General features: G+C 40.8%; 1 protein-coding gene across 1 annotated transcript in view; it reads left to right on the plus strand.

The window, feature by feature from the left end:
- Positions 1-7441: 7441 nt before the first annotated feature.
- The window catches only part of LOC119719652 (fibrous sheath CABYR-binding protein-like), a 31763-nt gene continuing 16834 nt past the window's right edge, over positions 7442-22370 (plus strand). The window contains exons 1-8 of the mRNA XM_038189151.1: positions 7442-7451; positions 8743-8966; positions 15194-15298; positions 18975-19128; positions 19360-19558; positions 20044-20323; positions 21052-21364; positions 21944-22283. Of these exons, the coding sequence (XP_038045079.1) occupies positions 7442-7451; positions 8743-8966; positions 15194-15298; positions 18975-19128; positions 19360-19558; positions 20044-20323; positions 21052-21364; positions 21944-22283 (1625 nt within the window). The remainder of the gene's footprint in view (positions 7452-8742; positions 8967-15193; positions 15299-18974; positions 19129-19359; positions 19559-20043; positions 20324-21051; positions 21365-21943; positions 22284-22370) is intronic.

Consider the following 22370-nt stretch of genomic DNA (forward strand, 5'->3'; position numbering starts at 1 on the left):
TCTGTATTCAAGTCACATACACCATCCGGATAAAATATCATATTGTCCCCGGTAGTCATTGGCAAGGTTCACCATTTATTGGCACGTCTGTGAGGAAACCAGAGATTTCCTTTGAAGCAGCCGTACTTTTGGAAGGGGGATATTTATAGCCAACGTTCAGTGCAACACATCTTTCTGTGTTTTGTGTGATGAGGTAAGTTACACCTGTGTGCCTGAGGTGAGTGCATGCATGATAAACACATTTAACTTTATTAGGACTATGTGTATTACAATTATCATTTTCAATGTTTCACAGATGTACATACATGAAGTTCTTGTTTGACCTTTGTACCGCGTAGTAGCCTGGTCAGTACACATTGATGTGCTGAGATATGTTTGAGAGAGCATTGAGCAATTTGTTTTATCATGGTTTTAAACTGTACATGGTGAATGTCAGTGCTTGAGGACTGTTAAGTTGAGTTGTTTCGGAAATTAGATATGATTATTTGAATGGACACCGTTGTGTACATAAATGTCACCTCATGTACCCTGGGAACAGACCGTAACTTTGAAGGTTTGGAGAACTTGGATTTGTCTTCCCTACTGCTTTATCCATTTAGATTCCCTTCACATAAAGTGTGCAATTTGCCCAGAGAAGGTTTTGGAGGAGGTTGCAGGATTGCTCAAGGAAGGTTAAACCAAGTAGCGTAATGGGGGGAGGGGGGGAGTGGCATTTTAGGGACATCCCCCCTCCCTTTGAGGCTTGTGCCATTGGGCCTGGAAAGTGGAATGTGTCATTTGTGTCCTGAAAATTGTTGAATTTTTGGAGATTGAGGACGTTTTCCGGCAAAATGGCGATGGACTTTGAGTTCATCTTTTGAGGTTCACCTTTAACCAGAGGGACGGTGTTTAGGAATGCCCCTTTAAAATCTAAAGGGTCTGTTTTTCTCACTATTCTGAAGTCCCTAATGTGCCGTAAAATTGCACTTGGTCTTGACCTCTGATGACCTTAGGATGACCTTGTGACCCCAAACTCTGCTCCAGGGGATGGGGCTAGCAGATCCTGAGTTGATAGTGTAAACAAACACAGATTGGGCAGGAATTTTTTGGAAGTGAAGTGTTTGGTAGCTCTTTGCACAAAGTTGGGCCAACAAATCTGTGATGATGTTCTTAAGCTGTTGGCTGGTTGAAAAGTTTCAGAAACCATGCCAGAAAAGTTTGCAATTTGTAGCAAAAATCTGCAGCAACTATCGGTAAGACTGTAGAAGTTGTCTGGTAAACTCGGCAAGCAAAAGTGATCCCCCAAATGTTCTGCCTCAAAAATGCTGTACCAGTGTGCATGTACATGTACATGTATGTATTTACAATTTATGTGTTTGGTAGGGAGTTTTCAAGTAATACCATTTTCACAGGAGCGCATCCGTTCAAACTCAGCCAGCGTACAGTTCAATTCACAAAATTTAAACTACTGCTGTTCATGTCTAGGCCCTATGCATTGCTTCTTTAAGACCGAAAAAAAGGACATGACAAAATCTTCCATTGAATAAAATCGCTATCCACCCTTCCCTTACCCTGGTGCAATTTTGCCCATTTTCAAATGGATATTCTCTCTCAGAACGTAAGAAGTAGCAGTAAATTGAGGAAAAAGGCCAATTTTGAAAAGGCTTCTGTCTCGTTTTATTCCCAGCCCCCGGGAATTTGTAATTCATCTGTCTGTAATAGATTGAAAACCATTGTCATTTGACAACCAACTAAAGCTTGGCCTTTTAATCCATACCCACCCACAGGCCTACCTTTAATGCAGAATTCCTAATATCTTAGAAGTATTCCCCAAGCGCATTTTTGCCCGCAGCCCCCAGCGTTCGCAGCTTATGTCTGTGAAATTTGCGGCCTGAATTCCTAGCCGGTCATCTGTCTGCGCCCGCCCGATGTCTCATGTTCCTGATTCGCAGTTGGCGAAAGATGGGGATGCCTCCCGTACTGATTTGCTGGCGTACATTGCTCATAATATTCGTAATGCACCGGTACTTGCAATGTGCCTTACTGTACTAAACTGTGATGGCTCTGTGTTGCCCAAAATTATAATACGCACAAGTTGATGGATATTAAAATAATATGTAATATTTTTGCTTAACAGTGTAAAATCAGATAAACGTTTGTTGCATCAAAACGTTCAATCAGAAACTAGCTATCTGCAATGACTTTTGACGATGAGGTCAAAATGTTGAAGGGCAATTCTTCAAAAATTGAAACTACCGGTAAATATATTTTGGGGGGAAAAAACTTTTTTTTATGTGATGTATTAAATACAGGGTGAGTAAAAAAAAATGTAACCCAAATGGCAGGACCAATTTTTGAATGAAGTTTAGCCCGTAGCACTTTCAAAATCTAGGATATGAAAGCCCAGTCATTAAGCTTTCTTTTAGTACAAGAATCATTCAAATCACTCATGTAATTTTCAAGTTACGGAATTTTGAACACAAACACCGTTTTAAAGCTCTGTCCAGGGATCACCACAAAGCTAAGTGTTCTTTCAGCAAAATGAAAACAATTCACATGCTTCCGTATGAGAAGTGTTTTTGTTTTGCTGAAAGAACAGTTATTTTTTTTGTGATTTGTGGACAGAACTTTTAATACGGCGTTTGTGTTCAAAATTCCGTAACTTGAAAAGTAATTGAGTGATTTGAATGATTCTTGTACTAAAAGAAAGCTCATTAATTGGGCTTTCATATCTACATCCTAGATTTTGAAAGTGCTACAGGCAAAACTTCATTCAAAAATCGGTCCTGCCGTTTGGGTTGCAGGTTTTTTTTTACTCACCCTGTACAAATGATTATTGTTCACTAAAATGTTGCTAGTAAGTAAAGAGGCAAATTTCTTAAGATGTTTCATAAGTTGGTCTTTCCATGCATTGTTGACATTTAAAAAGAGATCCACATTTCATTTACATGTCTTCCCTTTCCTACGTTACAAAGTGTTCACTTTCTTAATTTTTGTTTTATTGATCAAGCTTGGATATTCCAAGCCTGATTTTATTAAATCTTTGCCATTGATCCACTTGCCTTCTTTCCCAAAATCCCAAGTCCTGCACTTCTCATCATTCCACAGTCTTGTCATCCATCAAAAATACATGTACTCCGTTGTAACCGTAAAACGTTGATCAATGTGGTCAGGTTCAAGACACAGATTTATCAAAGCCGTACCTGGGGAATTTCTAAGAGTTTCTTTAATGGATTTACGAGAAGGTGCTCAAATCAGAAACATTTCAAATTATGTTGATTGATAAGTGACTGCCTCATACGTGTACATGTACATGTGCACCCATCAATAAACATCTGTAAGCAGCAAGGGAATCATGTTAAAGGCACATAGGATCATTTGCTTTTACTTTTCATGCATTCTGTTCATTTCCAATGAAAACGCCACTCAAAATCCAGTGAAGAATGTTCAAAACCTAACCCGTTGAATTTCAGCTCAGTGGAGATTATATTTTTCGGTGAAAAACCATTCACAACCTTTTGATCACAAAACACAATTTTGTCTAGATTTTGTCTTCCAGTGAGTAGTCAATTGGAAATCACGTACATTCCTTGATTTCTAAATGACAGCAAGCCAGACGGAATTATTTCACAGGGTTTTCATACCAGTACGATATATAACCCTTTAAATTCAAATCTGATATTTAACTTCAGTCTGGTCCTGTGAACTTTGGCAAACCAACTTCAGAAGTTCAGACCATACCCCACACACTTGCATTACCGTGAATACATGTACACAACGCTTCTGTGTGATTGGAATTTCTCGGGTAGCAGTGCCAAGGTTCCCAAGACTTACATGTAGATTCATCTCGTTGATAGCAGCCTGTACCAGCTTGACCGTGCTTTCCAGGGACAGCAACTGGCTGAATTAAGGGACAAAAATCCAAATCCAGTAATTTGACCAGAAATTCTTGAGCAGATGTTTGCCCGGTCGGGGGTTCCTGGGCTGGGACAGGATGTCAAGATTTCTTACGGTGATCCTTGCTTGATTAGCTTGGCTGTCAGCTGTGGTCCCACTTCAAGTTTTTTAATAAATGCGTTACGAAAACGTGGCTCAAACCACAGAGTTTTTGGCTAACAAATGTGACAGGGCAATTTTGGCATTCCAGTTTCCATGTGACATATTGTGTTTATTGTGAAGTATAACTGTCAAATTCAGCTTATAAAGCTTTCGTTGTTTGTCATTTATACCTTTTCTACATGCCTGGACACTGCACAAACGTGAGAGAAGGCACCGCTTGAGTTATTGCCTTTTGCCTGATCCAGTTTTGCTTGAGCTGCTAGATAGGCAGGGTTGTCCAAAGGATTTTGTTTGAACTGTAGGGGAATTTCAACCCACGAAGTCCTGGTGTTGGGTTGGGGGGGGGGGCTGCTTAATTCTAAAAAAAAGGTAACGTCTGTCACTAGCCAAAGTGACCCATCAGGCCGGGGTTTACATGTATCTACGATTTCAGTAGCGTGAAACGGCTGAGAAAAGGGCCCGAAAAATTCTTGGAGTCTACATGCAGTCATGCTTCTGTGGTGCATTATGAAGATTTTGTTTTTCTCTTGAAATTAGAGCAAGTACGAAGTGTTGCTGAGCTTTCTTTGTTCAGTTGGACAATTTCCTCCCTAAAACCCCAATGTTAATAAATCTGTAGTTGCAGACTGGTACGTGTTCTGCTCTCAAGTAGCGAATGCATGAATGCCATAGTACCCATTATGTGAAGCCAACCGTGAAGACATCATCCTCCCCCTGCTGTGACATTCCTCATTTTCGTGACAGAATTCTCATCTCAAAATAACTGCATTCCGCTGAGCAAATCATAACTTTTAACTCATTCCACGCACGACCGATCACCCAGGGTCAACTTTTTTCAACTCCTTCAGCGCATGAACGATCCAGGGACGTCGCAATTGAACTGAACCGCAGATGATGTGTTCAGGCACTTGACAAGTTAAATGTCATTACTATCGCGTGCAGTATGGCCACACTTGACTGCTCATGCAGAACCCTGATTTTTGTTCTCACGGACGTCAGACGTGAGATAAAACTTTGCTCGTTGCAATTTGCAATCAATTTTGACAGAAGAAATAAAGTTATTTTGTACTGTATTACCGTACATGTACATTCTGCTTGCTTAATATAACATGCAAATCAATTTTTTGCTCGTGTTCAAGAATTGCCGGTTTGAATATTCAAAAAAGAACGAAAAAACATGCACGTACATTTGTACACACGCAACTGTGTTGTTATTTTATCATAAAGTTGCAGCTCTTTATTGTCAGGTGGGACTGTTTTGTCGACGGCAACCTTTTTCTCGACGGAAGTTCATACATGTTTCACATCCATTTTGTTAAAGCCCTTTTACAGAACTTTACAAAAAATACTTACTGCAAAACTCTCCAGCGCCCCATATCAATCGCCGCACACAACATTTAACCGGCACACGCTTCGTGCAACTTTTTACCGGAGCAGCACGCTGCGGCACTGCACTTTCCAATATCCAAATATTCGGTCAAACCAGTTTCAAGTAATCAAATACTAAATTATTTGAAAACAAACAGCCGCACCGGTAGTGACAGCATGTTTAGAATGAGTTGGATGCAAAATGTCCGTACCCAAATTCAAAATGTAAATTTCTCTTCTACAGATTTCAACACGTGAGTCAGATCCACAGGGACCATAATTTCCTACCACCATTCATGGAATAATAGATTGGTTTTCTCAAGATAATTGTACCACCGAGTTCCGTGATTACACAAGGGTCTCATTTCTGGACAAACACTGCAGGGTATCCATTGCTAGCTCTCAATTTGTTGATATGTTGGGTTTAAAGTTACATTCATTCATTGGGGGTTGAGAGTTTTTAAAGAGGGCTGGTCTTGGAATTTCCTCTTAAAGGAATCGAGTGGGAAGCAACTTTTGCTCGGAACTTCATCTTGGAAATTTTGTAGTCACAAATTATATCAGGCAACTTTGATCAAAACGTTGATCATGGTATGAAATCAGATGTGAAAAAGGAACGATACTTAATTGAAAGCCACTACAGACATTGGATTTCAGAAAGGTGTATGTTTTCTATAAATTAAACAAAATTTAGGCACAGTGGGATATATAGAACTCGTTTCTGACAAAGTTGAACTGAGTCTGATTTTTGTTTTTGCCATCAGGTCATAAAGTCAACAGTGTACATGTGTAGTTCATCAATCTCAAAAATCTGAAGCTTTTGCCCGAAATGTTTGATTCAAGCCAGCTGTCTCATTATAGCAATATTCTAAACACTCATATTCCCAAACAGTGAAATTTCATTCTATTCAATAAGCCAGTTCGATATTTCAGTGACCCGAGGTCATCCGGGATAACATTGCTGACGTGATGTTACCCGATGTTACGCGCACGCCCATTCTGCTGGTAATTTACATGCAAGCGTTGTGCGCCTGCGTTTATGTGCCTTCAAACGTTCGATTACCACGAATGACCCCTGACCCATATCATTGTGTACATGCGCAGTTGAAATACAGAACTGGCTTATTGAAATTAGGGACAAAACATTTGGAACAAAATATTCAATCAAAATGATTTTCCAATCAAATCAATTAGGTTTCAACGTGAGAAATATCTTTCAGTGTAGCAAAGAGAAAGTGTAACATACTATGTCTGGTCTAAAATACTCAGTCTTGTCACTTCTTTCAGTTGGTGTTTGAGTGAAAATTCTTTCTTTGGGAACAAGAGCGTGTGAGCACTTAACTTTCACACAGTTTAGTTACAACTTTCCCCTTTAACTTACAACCTACCAGTAAACCTAGTTTAAATCCCCCAGGCAAGGTTTACTTAATACCAGGGTTTATTTGACCTGCCGGTTAATTGAAAGAGGAAACCTCACTTCAGGATTTGTTGAGTTTTTGTTAGGCCAGGCGACAAATTGAATTGTGCAACTTGACAAGGGGCGCTTGTCGGTTTTTTCAATTAACGGTCTGGTGAGAAAACCTTAAATGCCCTCGAGTCACGTGTCCAATAATAACGAAATAAGCATGGATTTCTGGCACTGGTAGTTTCCATCGGAGTTTTTTTTAGTGGCCAGTCTAAAAGTTCATGAACATTGTGCATGGATGATGTTCTTAACATCGGGCGGCCAAGGTTGAAATCGCTGCGGGACGTTTCTCCCCATTTTTACTCCTCTTCGTAATCTTCTATTCCAGCAGTTCTTGCAGTTTTTTAGTCAAAATCATGTACACAGAAAAAGTAACAGACAAAGTGTTCATGTTTTTGGCCGTGGTTTGCTTAGTAATGTTCATTGTAATTTAAATAGTTTGACAAGTTCGGTTATGCCCAAAGGTGATGTGCAACATTTGCAAACATTAAAAAAAACAACTATCAAATATATTGTGAAATACTTCACTTGACTGTAAGTGAATAATAGTCTCAAGCATCCTGTGAAATCATGGCACCCGGTATGCTGTCAATTTCAAGAAATGTGGATTTTTTGTGTCAATTTCCAACGATAGTTTTGCCAACCATTGGGGAAAAAAAGTAACATTTTTTTTTCAAATACTGGTTTTTCCAGCACAAAACTTTAAACAGGTACGGTCAGTGTAAACAATATTTGCTATAAAAATACTAACTCCCAAATCCATCCATTTCTGAAACTTACAGCAAAAGCAAAATGTTGTATATTGCCTTTAAACAAAAAAAATTGAGGCATTCTGCCATATGGTTCATTCTAATTAGCATGATATGAAAGTATACGGTGTCTGCAAAACATTCTATTTGAGTTCTGTGTTTTATGGCTAGACCAGCCACAGCTGTACCATATTTATTTTCAGTTCACAGACATGTACAATAAGTGCATGTAATTGTACTAGTGTGTTTTCATACAGACAGATCAACAACCCTAATGTGTTAACCATCACATATTTGGCCCATAGGTTCCCTCAACACGATTGTGTAATTGGCAGTGTTCAAGAGGGGGGCCGGGCCCAACATTGTTATGAGTGAATTGTTCAGCAGCGGGTGACTCTTTTTGCTTCGCTGTGACTGGCTGGTCGGTTTGTGTACAAACATGCCATGCCACTGACTCACTGTCGTGATGTTCGGCAGGTCTGCGCTCCGGCTTTTATTGTACTTACAGGGAATCAATACTCCAGATCAGATCTTCAGTGCAGGTGCTGTGGTATGGATATCCCGGGCAGACGCTCTCACTAAAAAACAGAGCAATGGATAAATTGCTAAGATGATTGGAATTCTAAGACGAAAATGAGCACCAGTCGTAGTTGAAGCATTGACTTGTCTCCTCGAAAGGATATATGTTTTTCGAAAGGATATATTCTGTTTTTTGTTCGCAAGGATACTGATTTTTCGTGAGTTTGGTGAAAGATGGGCGCGTGAGTGCAGCCAGCATCTTGTAGAGCTATCAAGTTCGGATTATGTTCTGGAAAGCTGGATGATCGGAAGTTATTGTGTGTAATACAGCTGAACTACAAACGGGTCTGTGCTCGTAAACCCAGATACGCTTGGATGACAATCGCACTTGGGTATGTTTACTGCCCCTTTCTTCAATCTCGGATTCATACCAGTATCTGTACATTGCACAAAGCTATGTTGTGTAGCATCTGTGCTCTTCAAAAGGCCGTTTCACAATTTCATCTCACCTACACGTGTTAAAACAACACGGGTCCGCCTTGAAAAAAATCCATGAAGTGTGGAAGGAGGATTATATCTGATCGTTGTTTCCCAAATTTGCAGGAACAGATGAACAAGGTGGAGGTCTCCGGGTGAACCCAGCGTACCTAGAGCAAGGCCAAGTCAACACTTCGTATTCAAGCGCAGCAACAAGCAGCAGCAGCGGACAGCGACGGGCGACGCACAGCATCAGCAACAACTCGGCACAGCGACGCCAGTATTACAAGGAGAGAGACCGGAGGCACACGCTAGCGTCGCACACACCGACGTTGGCATCGTATGGTCAGGTGAGCGCTTAGAGTTGTAGTCAGATCACAAGTCAATTAAAAGTCTGTCAAAGGTTCATCTAAAGTCAGTCACAAGTCCATCACAAGTCCAAGTAAGTCACAAGTCAAGTTACAAGTCAGTCACAAGTCAATCACAAGTCACAGGTTCACCCAAAGTCCATCACAAGTCAGTCACAAGTCCATCACAAGTCAGTCACAAGTCCATCACAAGCCTGATCATAAGTCAGATCACAAGTCCATCTCCCATACACAAGATGGACAACCAAGTACTGTAAATCATGCCTTATTTTGGTCACCTATCTTCACATTTGAAGACGTTTGTCAGTACCCGCAATTGATAGCAAGTATCAAAACTTCCCTTAATAGGCAAGTACAATGTTCATGTAGGCTATTCCAAAGTGAAAATCCTTCACTTGTTTTTTTAACTGTTTGCACTTTATTCTTTCCTAAGAAATGTTGCAATTTTGTGTGAAATTCCCTCATTGCTAGCGTGGCAGTGCAAGTTCCCAGTAACATTGGCCAACTTCCAAGCAAAATCCACCCCAGGAATTCCCCACGGACCATTTAGTACACTCCAGCGTCCTGCCATAAATTCTCACATAAAAGGAAACACTGTTGTATGGGGCAACAATAAGCCAGCTGTAAAACTTGTTAATTGGTTCAAGTGAGCTCAGCCAAAACAGTTTGCCCATACTTGAGGTGCCAAAATCCATTAGAGGGCCGTAAATCCTTCAACAAACTAAACCCAGTGTGTTTGGTTGTGATAAGGCTTACATCATGCAATTACAACCCTAGTGAATCAAGGGGAACTGTAGGGTTTTTTGGGGGGTGTCAATCCTCAACATGCTGGGCATAAAGGATGCCATTGTGTTGGTCTTGTTGCCCACCTGTGGTTTGTGTACGCAGCAATTTTGCAGCCAAATTTACTCTTCTGAAAAGGAAGAAGTGTTGACACTAGAAACTCCAATAAAAGTCCTGCCAATCTTTTTGATCCACTACATCATGTACCAGTACCTTTTATGAAAAAAAAACTAGAGGCAAAATTCAAGAAAATTACGATATATGAAGAAAAAAAAACATTTACGACATGTAAAATACACGTGGACATTGAATTACATGTATAGTAATGTGGCCCATCAGGCCGGCGTTTATCTCCGGTTTCAGTGGCACGAAACCATGAAACAACTGAGAATATTTCTATTCCCCCTGGATGGGATGCTAGTCCATCGCAGGTTTCTCCCCAGCTAAAGCCAGTACCCATTTATACTCCTGGGTGGAGAGAGGCAAGTGGGGGTGAAGTGGCTTGCCCAAGGACACAATATATGACCAGCGGCTGGATTTGAACCCCTGACCCTCTGATCATGAGTCACGAACCCTAACCACTAGGCCGCACTCCCCCACAATTACATGTACTGTACTTTAAAACACTGATGTGTTAAGAACATAAATGGGTCATTCCGTTAATTTGGGGTCCCATTTTAGTGGCCCTGTTTAGTGTTACATCTAACATGTATAAGATTTTGTAATTCAGGACACATTCTCAAATGCCTTCTGTCTCCAAGAGTGATTATGTAGAGCAAAATAATACCTGTCAAACAAATACAAAAACAGTGTGAAGTGAAGTCAAAAAGAAAAAAAAACACAGTTATTTTAACCTATGTGTTAACTAAGAACTGCTAGTCTTTTGTTCTGAAATCACACATTTTTCTTACCCAGAGAGTTTATTTTTACAGCTGCAAAGACTTCAGCAAACACCCTAAACAATTGCGCTCCATCTCGTAAATCTTACAAAGATTTCATCACAGAGAAAAAAAAAAGATAACACATGTCTGTGTACATATTTTGCAATGACTCATCAAGATCAAAACTCACTTTTATTAATGATTTATGGGTGAAGTATGTGTGGGCTGTTTGATGTTGTTAGTAAACTTTCTGTAACTGATACTAGAGTGTAGGAGCTGATAAAAACTTGTACATACATGTAAATGTACCAGTAGTTTATATTATAAATACTTGGCTGGCGCAGTGCCAAGCCATCATTTTAAGCGAAGTGTCATTTCTCAAAACAAATTTTTTTTTAATCTGGTTTACGGAATTCCAGGACTTGACATGTACATGGACCATCTGGTTTCGGTCTTCACATTTGGTGGCTTCATTACACCGCTCTTGTTCTGTCATAAATTTTCTTTTGTTTGAAATATTGAAAGGTGTAAAATATCACAACAGAGTTGTGACTAATATGACCTTGGGGCAAAATAATGATTTTTTTTTCCGCCTTGCGTCTGGGAAGGTGGCAATTTGATACAGTGTAAAATTTTGCAAAAGTTTACATGTAATTCTATTTGTCACAAAACATATTTCTTGTATCGGTCTTTTTTTAATTAGATTTCCCCAGTTGTGGGTTTGGGGTTGTACCTTGTTTGTGACACTTTGTAGTTGTCATTTTAGCATAACCTCGTAGCTGTTTCTTTATCAATCTGAAAATTCAGCTTGCTTTTCTTTTCTGTGCTGTGAGTGGGTGAAGTCACAGGAGAAGATAAAAAAAAATTGAAGAGCTTGCCTCTTTTTCCCCCAAATTCATAATCGTTCCCATCAAAGAAACAAAATTTGCTGTTCATTTGGCAAGAAAAAGAAATTATGCTGCCTTGGGCTTTGTGTTCAATTAATAGTAAATTTCAACAAGAAAAAAATTGCCTATGAGAAAAAAATTGACAGAATTATTACCTCAGAGAAAAATCCTAAGTATGAAAAATCGGGCCCAGTGTGCATTTGTAGCTTTATGATATTTTTTTAAGAGCGAAAGTTGAAGAGGCACATTGCCATAGTATTGAAACAAGAAAATACGAAACTGCAAAAATTCAGGTTCATAATGATGCAGTTTTAAACCATGTGTACAGCAATTCCCCCTAAAGGCATACCCGTTGCTAACTAATTAGCCTAATATGACCATGGAGGAAGAAAATGACCAAAACTGAGGATGAACAAAGGTGTTCGATTCCCATTCAACTATAATTACATGCAAGGTGCATGTCAGCACGCCTACATACACATCCCCATGTGTATCGCTGCTGTATCGGTGTCTGCCCGCGCGCATTTTATAACAGTTATAAACCAAGTATTGATGACTGTGCTCTCTTCCATCCAACCAAATTAATGAAGCGATTCGCAGTTGCCCTCTCCCCCCCCCCCCCCCAAACACGGCTGCTCTCTCTTTTTTCCGGAAATGAAAACCACTAGAGTGTAGGCCTCCCTATCTTTACTGATCAACACAATGCATTGTTCGAGTCACTCAACGATCTCGGGCCATAAATACTCAAAAAGCGATTTGATATCTTAGACCAACGGGAGTTTGTTTTACTCATTTTATACGAGTAACTGGACCTGTGGAAATCGGAGAACGGACATAAATTATTCACGGTGGAGTACTAGGGATATTATGCTGGGCTATAACACCTCTGGGTGGCCATTAAAAAAAGGCCTGTGCGATTTGTCAAAAAATGCTGTTGTGTCTGGGATTTTTGGGTTGAGAGATCTGTTTAAGTCTTGCTGATGGCGTGTTGTTTTCTTGTTCGAAGATGTGTTGGAATGCTGGTTAATCTTTCATGAGACCAAGTGAAAAAAAAATACCTGTGTTGCCTGTTATTATTACCCCACTCAGCCTAGAAAATCATGCTGAACCTAAATCTTTTTATTCGAAAAAAAAAAATTTAATAAACTATTAAAAACTACTGCCTCCTCCCTTAATGTAATGCATATGTATATGTACCTGTACTTTTTTCAGAAATTGTCCTGCATTGTTTTAAATTTTCATTCCATTTTTTGTAAAGTTGGTCAGCGGTGCGGTCTTGCCGCATCCTGCAGCGAAGCCTATAAGCATTAAGCTGTGCAGCAAATGCAGGGCAAACAGTTGATTCACATGTTAACTATTACAAATGCATGCAAAAAAATATGATTATGTAATCAACCATCATCCCACTGTGTTTTTCTGGCTATAACAAATTTGAGCACAAAAAAATGTTTACCCACCCACCCTATTTTTTTGTAAAAGTAGTAGGAAACACACAAAAAATTTGGTGACCACATCTTCCTTGTCATTTTTTTTGGGGGGGGGGTGCTTTGAACTTTGTGAATCCACTAAAATCCTCCACTCTCTCTGGAAAAACCCAATGGCACATTCTGTCTTTGTACTCTTTAACTTTTTTCAAGGGACATTAAGTTCCATGTACACATAGAATGATAGTGGCTGGCCTCCATCTTCCTCAATCCTGCAAAATCCTTCAAATTTTCAGGTGGAGAAACTGGGATCTTTTGACTATTCCTAACTATTTACCGTATTTATGTAAATAAAATTCAACATGTTCAATCAAATTTTGCACTGTACACCTGTGAGTGCATTCTTACTGGAGAAATTGACGCTCTGCTGTGTGATGGCTCAAAAATTGATTTTGCGAGGTCATTATGTCTGAGCAATTTTGTGTTTCTTAACTTCAGCGTGTGACATTTCATCTGTATGTAAATTAATTCATTCAGCCTGGGTTCTAACCCTCTCCATTGTGGTCATAAATATTCTGCCTTGCTCCATTGTTAGAGGAGAGTGACCTTGTATTCGTTATTAGATTCTTATCTTCGTGTACAGTACGTGAGATCTTGTCAAAAATGAAAAACATTGTCTTGCCTCGTTATAAAACCAAAAGTCATTTCACAGACTGCAACACTCTTTTAATCTCAAAGTGTTAAAGCCAATATTTAGCCATAATAAAATGTTATCCCTGTTTTGTAGGCTAGCTCCCCTCCAGAATCAGAGCAAAGATCATGTAAACTGCCACCGGTGCCTGGCAACAGTGTTTAGATTGGGTGCCAGGGATAATGTTCAGTTAGTGCCCTGCTCATACACATTATAGGCACTAAGTAAATATTGCCCAGCACTACTTGTATACAGTAAATGTTAAAGGTGTGGTTGTGACCTTGGGAAATATGGTTGCAAAATTGGTTTGAACTTCAAGGAAATCATAGTGGGAATACAGACAAATGTATTGCACAATGAAAGGAAATGAACCTTAACCTTATTTGTATGTTCAAGTATTTTTCAGAACTGTTGAAAATGTTGATGTTGGTGTGCAATAGAAATACATGTGTGTAACATTACTCTTGCATGTTGCTTGCCAATTATCTTGTTTATAATCAGGGTGTAATAGTTGGTGTTTTTTCTTATTGTAGATTAGTCTAAACAAAAATCCCAAGATGGGAATGACCTGATGTTTATAATTCTGAAAAGTTTTGATCACATCACAATCTTTTCAAAGGCTGAAAAGTCTCGACAACAATTTTTTTAAAAACTTTTCCCCTGATGTGCTTGTCATTTTCAATCGGTCAAGGGATGAAATATTACCGCATGTGCATTTTGTTAATTTGCGTTAGTAGTTGGTTTGTAATTCGGCAAATCCGTGAATCAGCGCATGCAAGCGTTGACACAAAGCACAGGGGCGTGCGGTTGCTATTATTCATCGGTTCAGTGCGTGCCATCGCGTAGCTGCAATCGACTGAATGAGGACATGTCCCGGATGCTGATTTCGGGTGCAATTCAAAATATGGCTTTTGAATTGAAATCGAGGTCCTGGAACATTTTTTTCTCGGAATATACAGCATTCACAGAGCTAAACCTTCATCAGGTATAGTTGTTAAGCACCCGTCTTTAGATTTTTAGCACTTTTGTTGCTTTAAATAAAACAAATGCACAAATAACAAATGATACCCCAACTTTAAGAAACTTGAAACATTGACCTCCATTCCCCTCGACAAATCAGTGCAGTGGCCCGCAAACTCCTGACATTCATTGATCCACAGACCTCTCAAAATCTCATTTATCATAACATACCAGGTACATACATACCTCCCAGTAGCCATGGGAAAAAAATATTACAAATCATCAATTGTCATTGGGTAGAATGATCTTTGTTGACATGTTTTTTTTCTGCGGCACTTGAGACTTCCCAGGGGCATTGTAATGAGGTCTGCGCTGATAGAAGTTCAGAGATCATGATTGTCATTTATCGTAATCAGCAAAGTTAAACTTTGCAGTTTGCATAGGTGATGTGCGTGTACTGTATAGTAAATGGCGTAGATATGTTTTGATCAATGTTCCATTATTTTTGTTTCACAGTGACAATTTGACTCAATTGTCCCATGATAACGATATTATAATTTTTTTTTCCTGTCGTTTTTCACAGAGGCCGACCTCCAATGAGCAGAAACGAGAGTTGTTTATGGAATATCTGAAGCAGAAGTACCCAGAGCACTCGGACACGATTGAAATGGCCAAGCAACCTGAGCAGGTGAGTCGTGATTATGCTTTTTTTTCTCTCTCACGTTTTTTACAAAAATGTGGTAAAAAATATACATGTACCAACAATACACCAACATCCCAAGGTTTTGAGAAATTAAAAATTTGTAAAACTCGGAAGAGGGTATTTTGTAGCTAAGATGGTCTTGTCTGAAATGGATGGGTAGAATTACATTCACTGTGTGGACTTCCGAACAAAAGAGGTCCACATAAACCAGGTAGAGGCGACACTGTGTGGACTTGGGCAAGTCCACACAGTGTTTCCCCATTTCTGGAAAACAGGTTTAGAGGCATTTTGGGGTTAGGTTTATCCGTAGCAGAATGAAGAGAAACACTAAAGGGTATCATAGAAAAAAAATTGGGTTGAAAGAGTTTTCACAGTTTGAGAAAAATGAGTTTTTTTCACTGGTTTTTCTTAACTACACGAAACCAAGGGAATGTCCACTCTTGGTATGCAACGTAAACATGTGTGTGTACATGTATGTATGTCCATGGATCATTCACTGTACCAGTAGCTTGCCAATGATGCGGGTCAAAACTGTTGTCGTTGTCACAAAATACATGTGCCTAAGTTAGTCACTGCCTTGTTTTTACCTACCTGTACATAATCCTATGAGACCACCTGAACCTCATTCTCACATTCACCACAAATGTATTCAAACTTCAATCCTCACCTTCTGTGGTATGAAGCGCAACAGACTTTGTGTAACAGAAAACAAGGGGCCCAGTATAAAGCTGAAACCACAAAGTTTACATCCGTGCCATTTACACAGCAAATCAGTCAGCCACACATCACAATATTAGGAGTGGGTCCATTAAATTCAGTCAAATTAAAAAATGGTTTGAAACGCAACAAACTTTGTGTTACAACAGAAAACAAGGGGCCCAGTATAAAGCTGAAACCACAAACTGTACAACCTCATGTCATCAGTGCCATTTACACTGCAAATCAGTCAGTCACACATCACAATATTAGGAGTGGGTCCATTCAATTCAGTCAAATTAGAAAATGGTTTGAAGCGCAACAAACTTTCTGTTACAACAGAAAACAAGGGCCCCAGCACGCCCTGAAACCACAAAGTTTACAACATCATGTCATCAGTGCCATTTACACTGCAAATCAGTCAGTCACACATCACAATGTTTGGAGTGGGCCCATTCAATTCAGTCAACACATTGTTTTAGGTTGCCAGGACTGGGGGGAATTTAGTCAAGAAAGTTGGAGTGAGAGTTGTAAAGAATGTAGGGCCTACAGTACAGTGTACATTTGACCATAGAGCAAGGAATTTGACAAACTCCTGTAGGTGTTCATGTAGCTCGGCTTGTAGTTGAGGCATTTTATTACCGGTACTTTACTGTGGTACATGTAGATTACCAATTCCCATTGGTCGAGATCGTCACATGGCTGCTTTTTGACTGGCAGCGTTCTGCACCTCAGCAGAACGCAGCGCGCACCAATTTCCATATTCATAGGAGATCTAAGCGTGGACATTTGTGAATTTTTTTACTTGTTTTGGTTTTTGGAACAAAAGGTACATGAACCGGTACCCAGTGCCTGCTTGGCCCTTATTAAACCTAGCCAGGTTTAAATGTACTTGTTTTAAAAACCGGCTAAGCCCATATTTGTTTCCGTATAGGTGCTACTGTGTGAAACCACAGAGAATCTTTTAAAAGTATAGTATAGTCTAGTATAAGGCCACACAAAAAAAGTCTCCGGTTTCTGGTATGGAGCTTGCCCAAAAAGTGGTGCGGCGACGCGGCTTTTTTTTTTTTTTTTTACCTGACTTTTTTGCTTCAAATGTCAGCTGATGACTGCAAATGGTGCCCGACTAAACTTAGTGAAAATATAAGGGAGTCCAGAGAGGCCACATAAAGCTTATTCTCGATCATAACCCATCTAAAAACACGTTAAAATTGTGCAGCAGCAGGATTCCAGTCAAACCAGTGAGTTTGGCGGTTTTGAGACATCATCTTTCATTGAAAAAAAAAACTTTGTCATTTTGCCGACGCGCATGGCTACGGCGACGCGCGCGCATACCAGAAACCGGAGACTTTTTTTTTGGCCTAAACCAGACATTTATAGGATTTTTTTTTAATTTTTTAAATAGTGCCTGGCTGTATCAGGTTCATAACTTGCCCATGTGCCAAGTAAAGTGCCATTTATACTTGCACCTGAGGTCTAACATGCAAGTCGATAGTTCTCAATCTTAAAGAAAGGAGGACATGAATTAGCAAAAAAAGGGGGTTACATGATGCATGAAGGCCTGCTGTGCTTTACCCATGGGAGGGGTGGCACTCTCGAACTGTGAGGAAAGGCAACGATTATGTCATATCCGGAGCAATGTTTGTGGTGCTGTACAAAGCAAATTGAGGAATGAATGTCTGTTTGTCAAGAAATGGTATCTTTGTTAAAAAAAAAAAAACTTGATACGGCCCCCCAAAAAAAATAGTCGGTCTCTGGTCAGACCGAAGTTCCGGAATTGACGTGGCGACGCGGCTTTTTTTTTTTTTTTTTTTTGCTTTTTTTTTTTTTCTTCAAGCTTGGATTGTACAGACAAGGTGGGGTACTTTTTTGCTTTTTTGGTGTCCTCATGTACATTGGTGTCCTCCATAATTTGCCTTGGTGCTCTCGATCATTTGCCTTGGTGCAATTTCCCATTCCTTGGTGCTCTTTGGTAGAAAAAATTGAGGAGGTGCAGCAATAGAGGGCGCTGTTGGAGCTACCGCAGAACATTTTGGAAAAAAAAAGATTGACGCGCATGATTAAAATCGACGCGCACGCTGACCAGAAACCGACTTATTTTTTTTGTTGACCTAACAGGTTTTTTTTTTTTATAGGAATGATAGATAATACTGAAATTGGTGAGAGATGATTTACATGTACATGTATGTTAATTACATCAGTTGCTGGGGGTTTTTTTGGCTTAAAATGCTAAAAACGAGTCAACTGGTAAGAGAGCTCAGTGCACACATTTTGCCGAGTACAGAAACACAAGTGAGGTTTTTTTTTTTAACTATTCCTACCACTATAAAAGGGTAGGCCTATACGTACTTGTACATCTTTGAGTTTCATAATTATGGTCATGATCTTCAAAAACACTCCTTGTTTCAGATTTACCATTTACAATTGACTCTCGTTAATACAAATTGGTTACAACAACATTCTAGTTATGTAGTTAACATAATCTTCAGTCATGACCGCGCAATTATGTGCACAATTCGGGCGATTCACAATGCAGTGCGCCACCAAGAGTTTGCCAAGGAGAGTCCATTTTTTAAGTTTATGGTCGACAAAACAGGAACAGTTTGAGTGAGTGTCAGTGCACAACTTGAGCTAATTTGTTATAGATTTGGGCATATCGTTCTGCCGCCTTACAAAAAGCACCATATTGATAAAAAGAAAACAAAAGGGCAAACAGATACTCAGAAAAACTAACAATTCAAATGCCCCACGCTGCGAATTTGTCCACCCTCTCCCACAATGCACTGGGAAAAATGAACTCTCGGTGGCAAACTCTTGGTGGCGCACTGCATTGTGAATCACCCAAATTAATGGGACCGGAACTGTACTTCTTAAACAAAATTCGGCTACGACAAACCTTGTGGTTAGTTTCAGCTCAGTTTGTATTAATTAATGGGAGTTTGTTTTTTGTTGTGGTTTTTTGCAGGATTCCTTGACATTCTCCAACGGTTTCTACGACGATGACGGGACCATGTCAGAGATGGACACCCAAGCCACGGGCTTCCAACGAGGGGGCAGGGTCAGGGCTAGCCTGCCCATCTCCAGGAATGTCGTCAATAAATCCAAAGAAAAACCACTGGGTAGGTAACTGTCTGGAAATCAAGAAATGTGGGTGATTTAGTCAATTGTCTAAAAATCGTAAATACATGTATAGTGCTTTGGTTGAAATTTTAATATCCAAATTTTTTTAAAAAATTTTAATTTTGGTGTTATTATTACATTTGAACAAAATGCATGAACAGCAGATGATCCTATGTGCCTTCAAGTCACATCAGCCTAATGTTGAAGTTTTTCACTTTTTTTTCCCCCAGGCCTTGTATACCTCAACTACATGAGCGAAACCAAGCGCGCCCTGATGCCCAACGAGGTGACCGGCATCGACACGGTCAAGGCGCTCTTCGTCCGCGCGTTTCCGCGGAAACTCACCATGGCAATGCTGGACTCACCACAGAGGAAAATCTACATCCGGGACGACGCCACCGAGATCTTCTACGAGCTGGAAAATTTAGAGTAAGGCCGCGTCAAAAACTCTTGTCTTATGGGTTATGTCGGGGGTTATGTCGGGGTTAATGTCAGGGGTAATGTCTACCGGTAGGTACTGGACGGTGACATCTTGATGCAAACTTAGTGACAAAAGACATAGCTGTAGCTCTAACCATTTTCATGGACCCCAATGTATTCATTATAATGGTGTTCTACTGTAGTACGAGTGCTAATGGGTTCAGTGTACAGTGATTCAGGGCCGGGATAGATATGTACATGTGTATATGTACATATGTATATGTACGCCTTAACGGTGTACAGATTTCTGTGCTCCTAGCTGACACAAGAGGGCGCCATCCATATGTTACGTGTCATTTAATTTTCTCTCCGTGCAAAGCCATCAGTGAAGGGCCAAACCCATATTAAAATAAAAAGTCAAAAAAAGCTCTTGAATTGTTCATATTCAGATTTGGCATTAACAGTTTACAACTGATCTCTCCTCTTTGAATTAGTGAGGTTAAAGACCGAGTCATCTTAAAAATCTACGAGCCGGGCTTCGTGGAGGATACCACTCTAAACATCCGTAGCTCCACCTCCACCCCTCTGGACCTCAACGTCTGCTCGGACTCGGAGCTTGCCGACATCGAGCTGCCGGACTTCAGGGAGAGGAACTACAAGACCATGGGGTCCAAACCGGCCGGAGCCGGCCCCAACCGGTTTGATCCGCATATGAAGCGGCCCAATAGCACCACACCTATGGATATGGGCAACAGGAGAATGCATCACCAGCAGGTAAACATCAGTAGCTAGTGATGAAAACAGTGGTCGGATCAAACCAGTTGAAACCAGTTAGGACTGGTTTGATCAGCATAAAAAGTGTGGGAACAGTACATAATGATGAAAAGAAGGTTCAGCTTTAAACCAGTTGGAACCAGTTAGGACTGGTTTGATCAGCATAAAAAGTGTGGGAACAATACATAATGATGAAAAGAAGGATCAGCTTTAAACCAGTTGGAACCAGTCAGGACTGGTTTGATCTGCATATCAAACTGGCTTGGTTTGCATTGCCCAAAAGCACAAGTCCATAGACTTACAGCAGAGATAGCAAGATTGTTAAAATATGTCAAAATGCTCCACCATGCTTCTCCAGGGCCCAGTTCCATTTGCTGATAAATGTATAAAAAAGTGGCTTCTACTTCATACACCTGCAACTGTTTACATGTACATTTGTACATTGTCATTAACCATTTCATTAACCATTTCATTTCATTAACCATAACAGAACTCAACCTATCCAACCCTAACAGCATGTTTTGTTGGAATCTGTCAGGATGGGTACAGTACCCCTAAACTGACAGTCTTTTACATTGGGTTGGCACACCTCCAGAATCAAAGCCAGAAATATGTGTGTGCAGTTTTCCACATGGTGTCGAAAATTTGCCAGGATGGGTGTGGTTCCTAGTAAATCAGGCTCGGGAGTTATGGTACGGTTAATCACCTGATTCTTAATATCATTCCAGGCTCGAGCCAACACCAGCATCCCCCTGCGTTCCCCGCCCAACAACGAGCCCTTCCAGCGAGGCGCCCCGGAGCGCTCCACCGCCCCCGTCCATCCCTCCCAAGGCCCCTTCCCCAGGGGCAGCCCCCAGCGCCTGAGCAGCACCACCCTCCCGCGCCAGCAGGAAGGGCGCAGGACCCCCACCAATGGGCGCAGCCTGACCATGCCCAGGCAGGGGGATAGAGGGCGGGGTCAGGGCTACAGACCCCGCCCAGAGCACGGCGGAAGGCAGGAGGAACATCGGATACAGAGCACTGTACAGTCGACTACCATGGGTAAGTTACCAGTTTTAAAAAAAATTTTAAAGGATAAACCCAAACATAGATTGGGCCCAAATACAACCCAACACTCACAAATAGAAAAAAAAAACATAGCAAATAAATATAGTGAATACATGTAAACACTTCTGGTAGCTGCTCCGACAGTTTTGCTGAAAAATCTTCCAAAATCCTCCACTGTGCCGAAAAATCCATGGCATAGTTTTGGGGTTTGTTTCAACTTTCTCAGGGAGCTTAGAACCACGTAGAGCAAAAGTGGCCGGGCTTTGCCTAAACTCATTTTTGCAAGTTCCTCTGCAAAAAGGGCTCTTTTGAAAAATGGCTTCAAATTGGAATCTCACTTTGAAATGTTTTGGCTTGATTTCTGTTGGTGGAGCTCTGGAACGGTAGCCCAGATGACTCAGGTTCAAGTCTCAGTTCAATCAAAAGATCTCGCTTTCTTGTGGAACTTTCTTGTGGATATTTCATTTGCTAGATGACTTGGAGAATGGTCCATACATCTCTGTTTAAATTCTAGTGTGGTCAAAACTTCCTGTTTGTTTTTCTGAAAGTGTTTTCTTTTCTGTCTGTCGACAGCATCAGGGCCAGGGCAGGACCCATCCAGGCACCCCTCCATGGAGCGCCAGAGGGACCCTAACCACCCAGACTACCACCCTCCCCGAGCCAGCACGCCCCAGCAACATGGCAACGCTCGCACCCTGGACCGATCCGTGGGTCCCCCTCGAGGTCCGCCACAGCGTACCCAAGACCCCAATGGGGCACCACCTCCCCACAGGGAGGGCCCCAGGGGTCAGCCCTCACCCCAGGGTAGCCCAGTCAAGGCCCCTCGGGGTGAGATGCGGGCGGAAGGTCCACCGTATCCAAGGCAATCGCCGCACCCTGAGATGCAGGGACGATCGCCGAGCCGAAACTCGAGGTGAGTTGCACTTGTTGAGTTTTTTTCTTTTTAAACATTGTTTAAAAAATACTTCTTCTTTTTTTTGACTTGATGACGGATTTGCCA

The sequence above is a fragment of the Patiria miniata genome, unplaced genomic scaffold (assembly GCF_015706575.1).
Source record: "Patiria miniata isolate m_02_andy unplaced genomic scaffold, ASM1570657v1 HiC_scaffold_8, whole genome shotgun sequence".
Lineage (NCBI taxonomy): Eukaryota > Metazoa > Echinodermata > Asteroidea > Valvatida > Asterinidae > Patiria > Patiria miniata.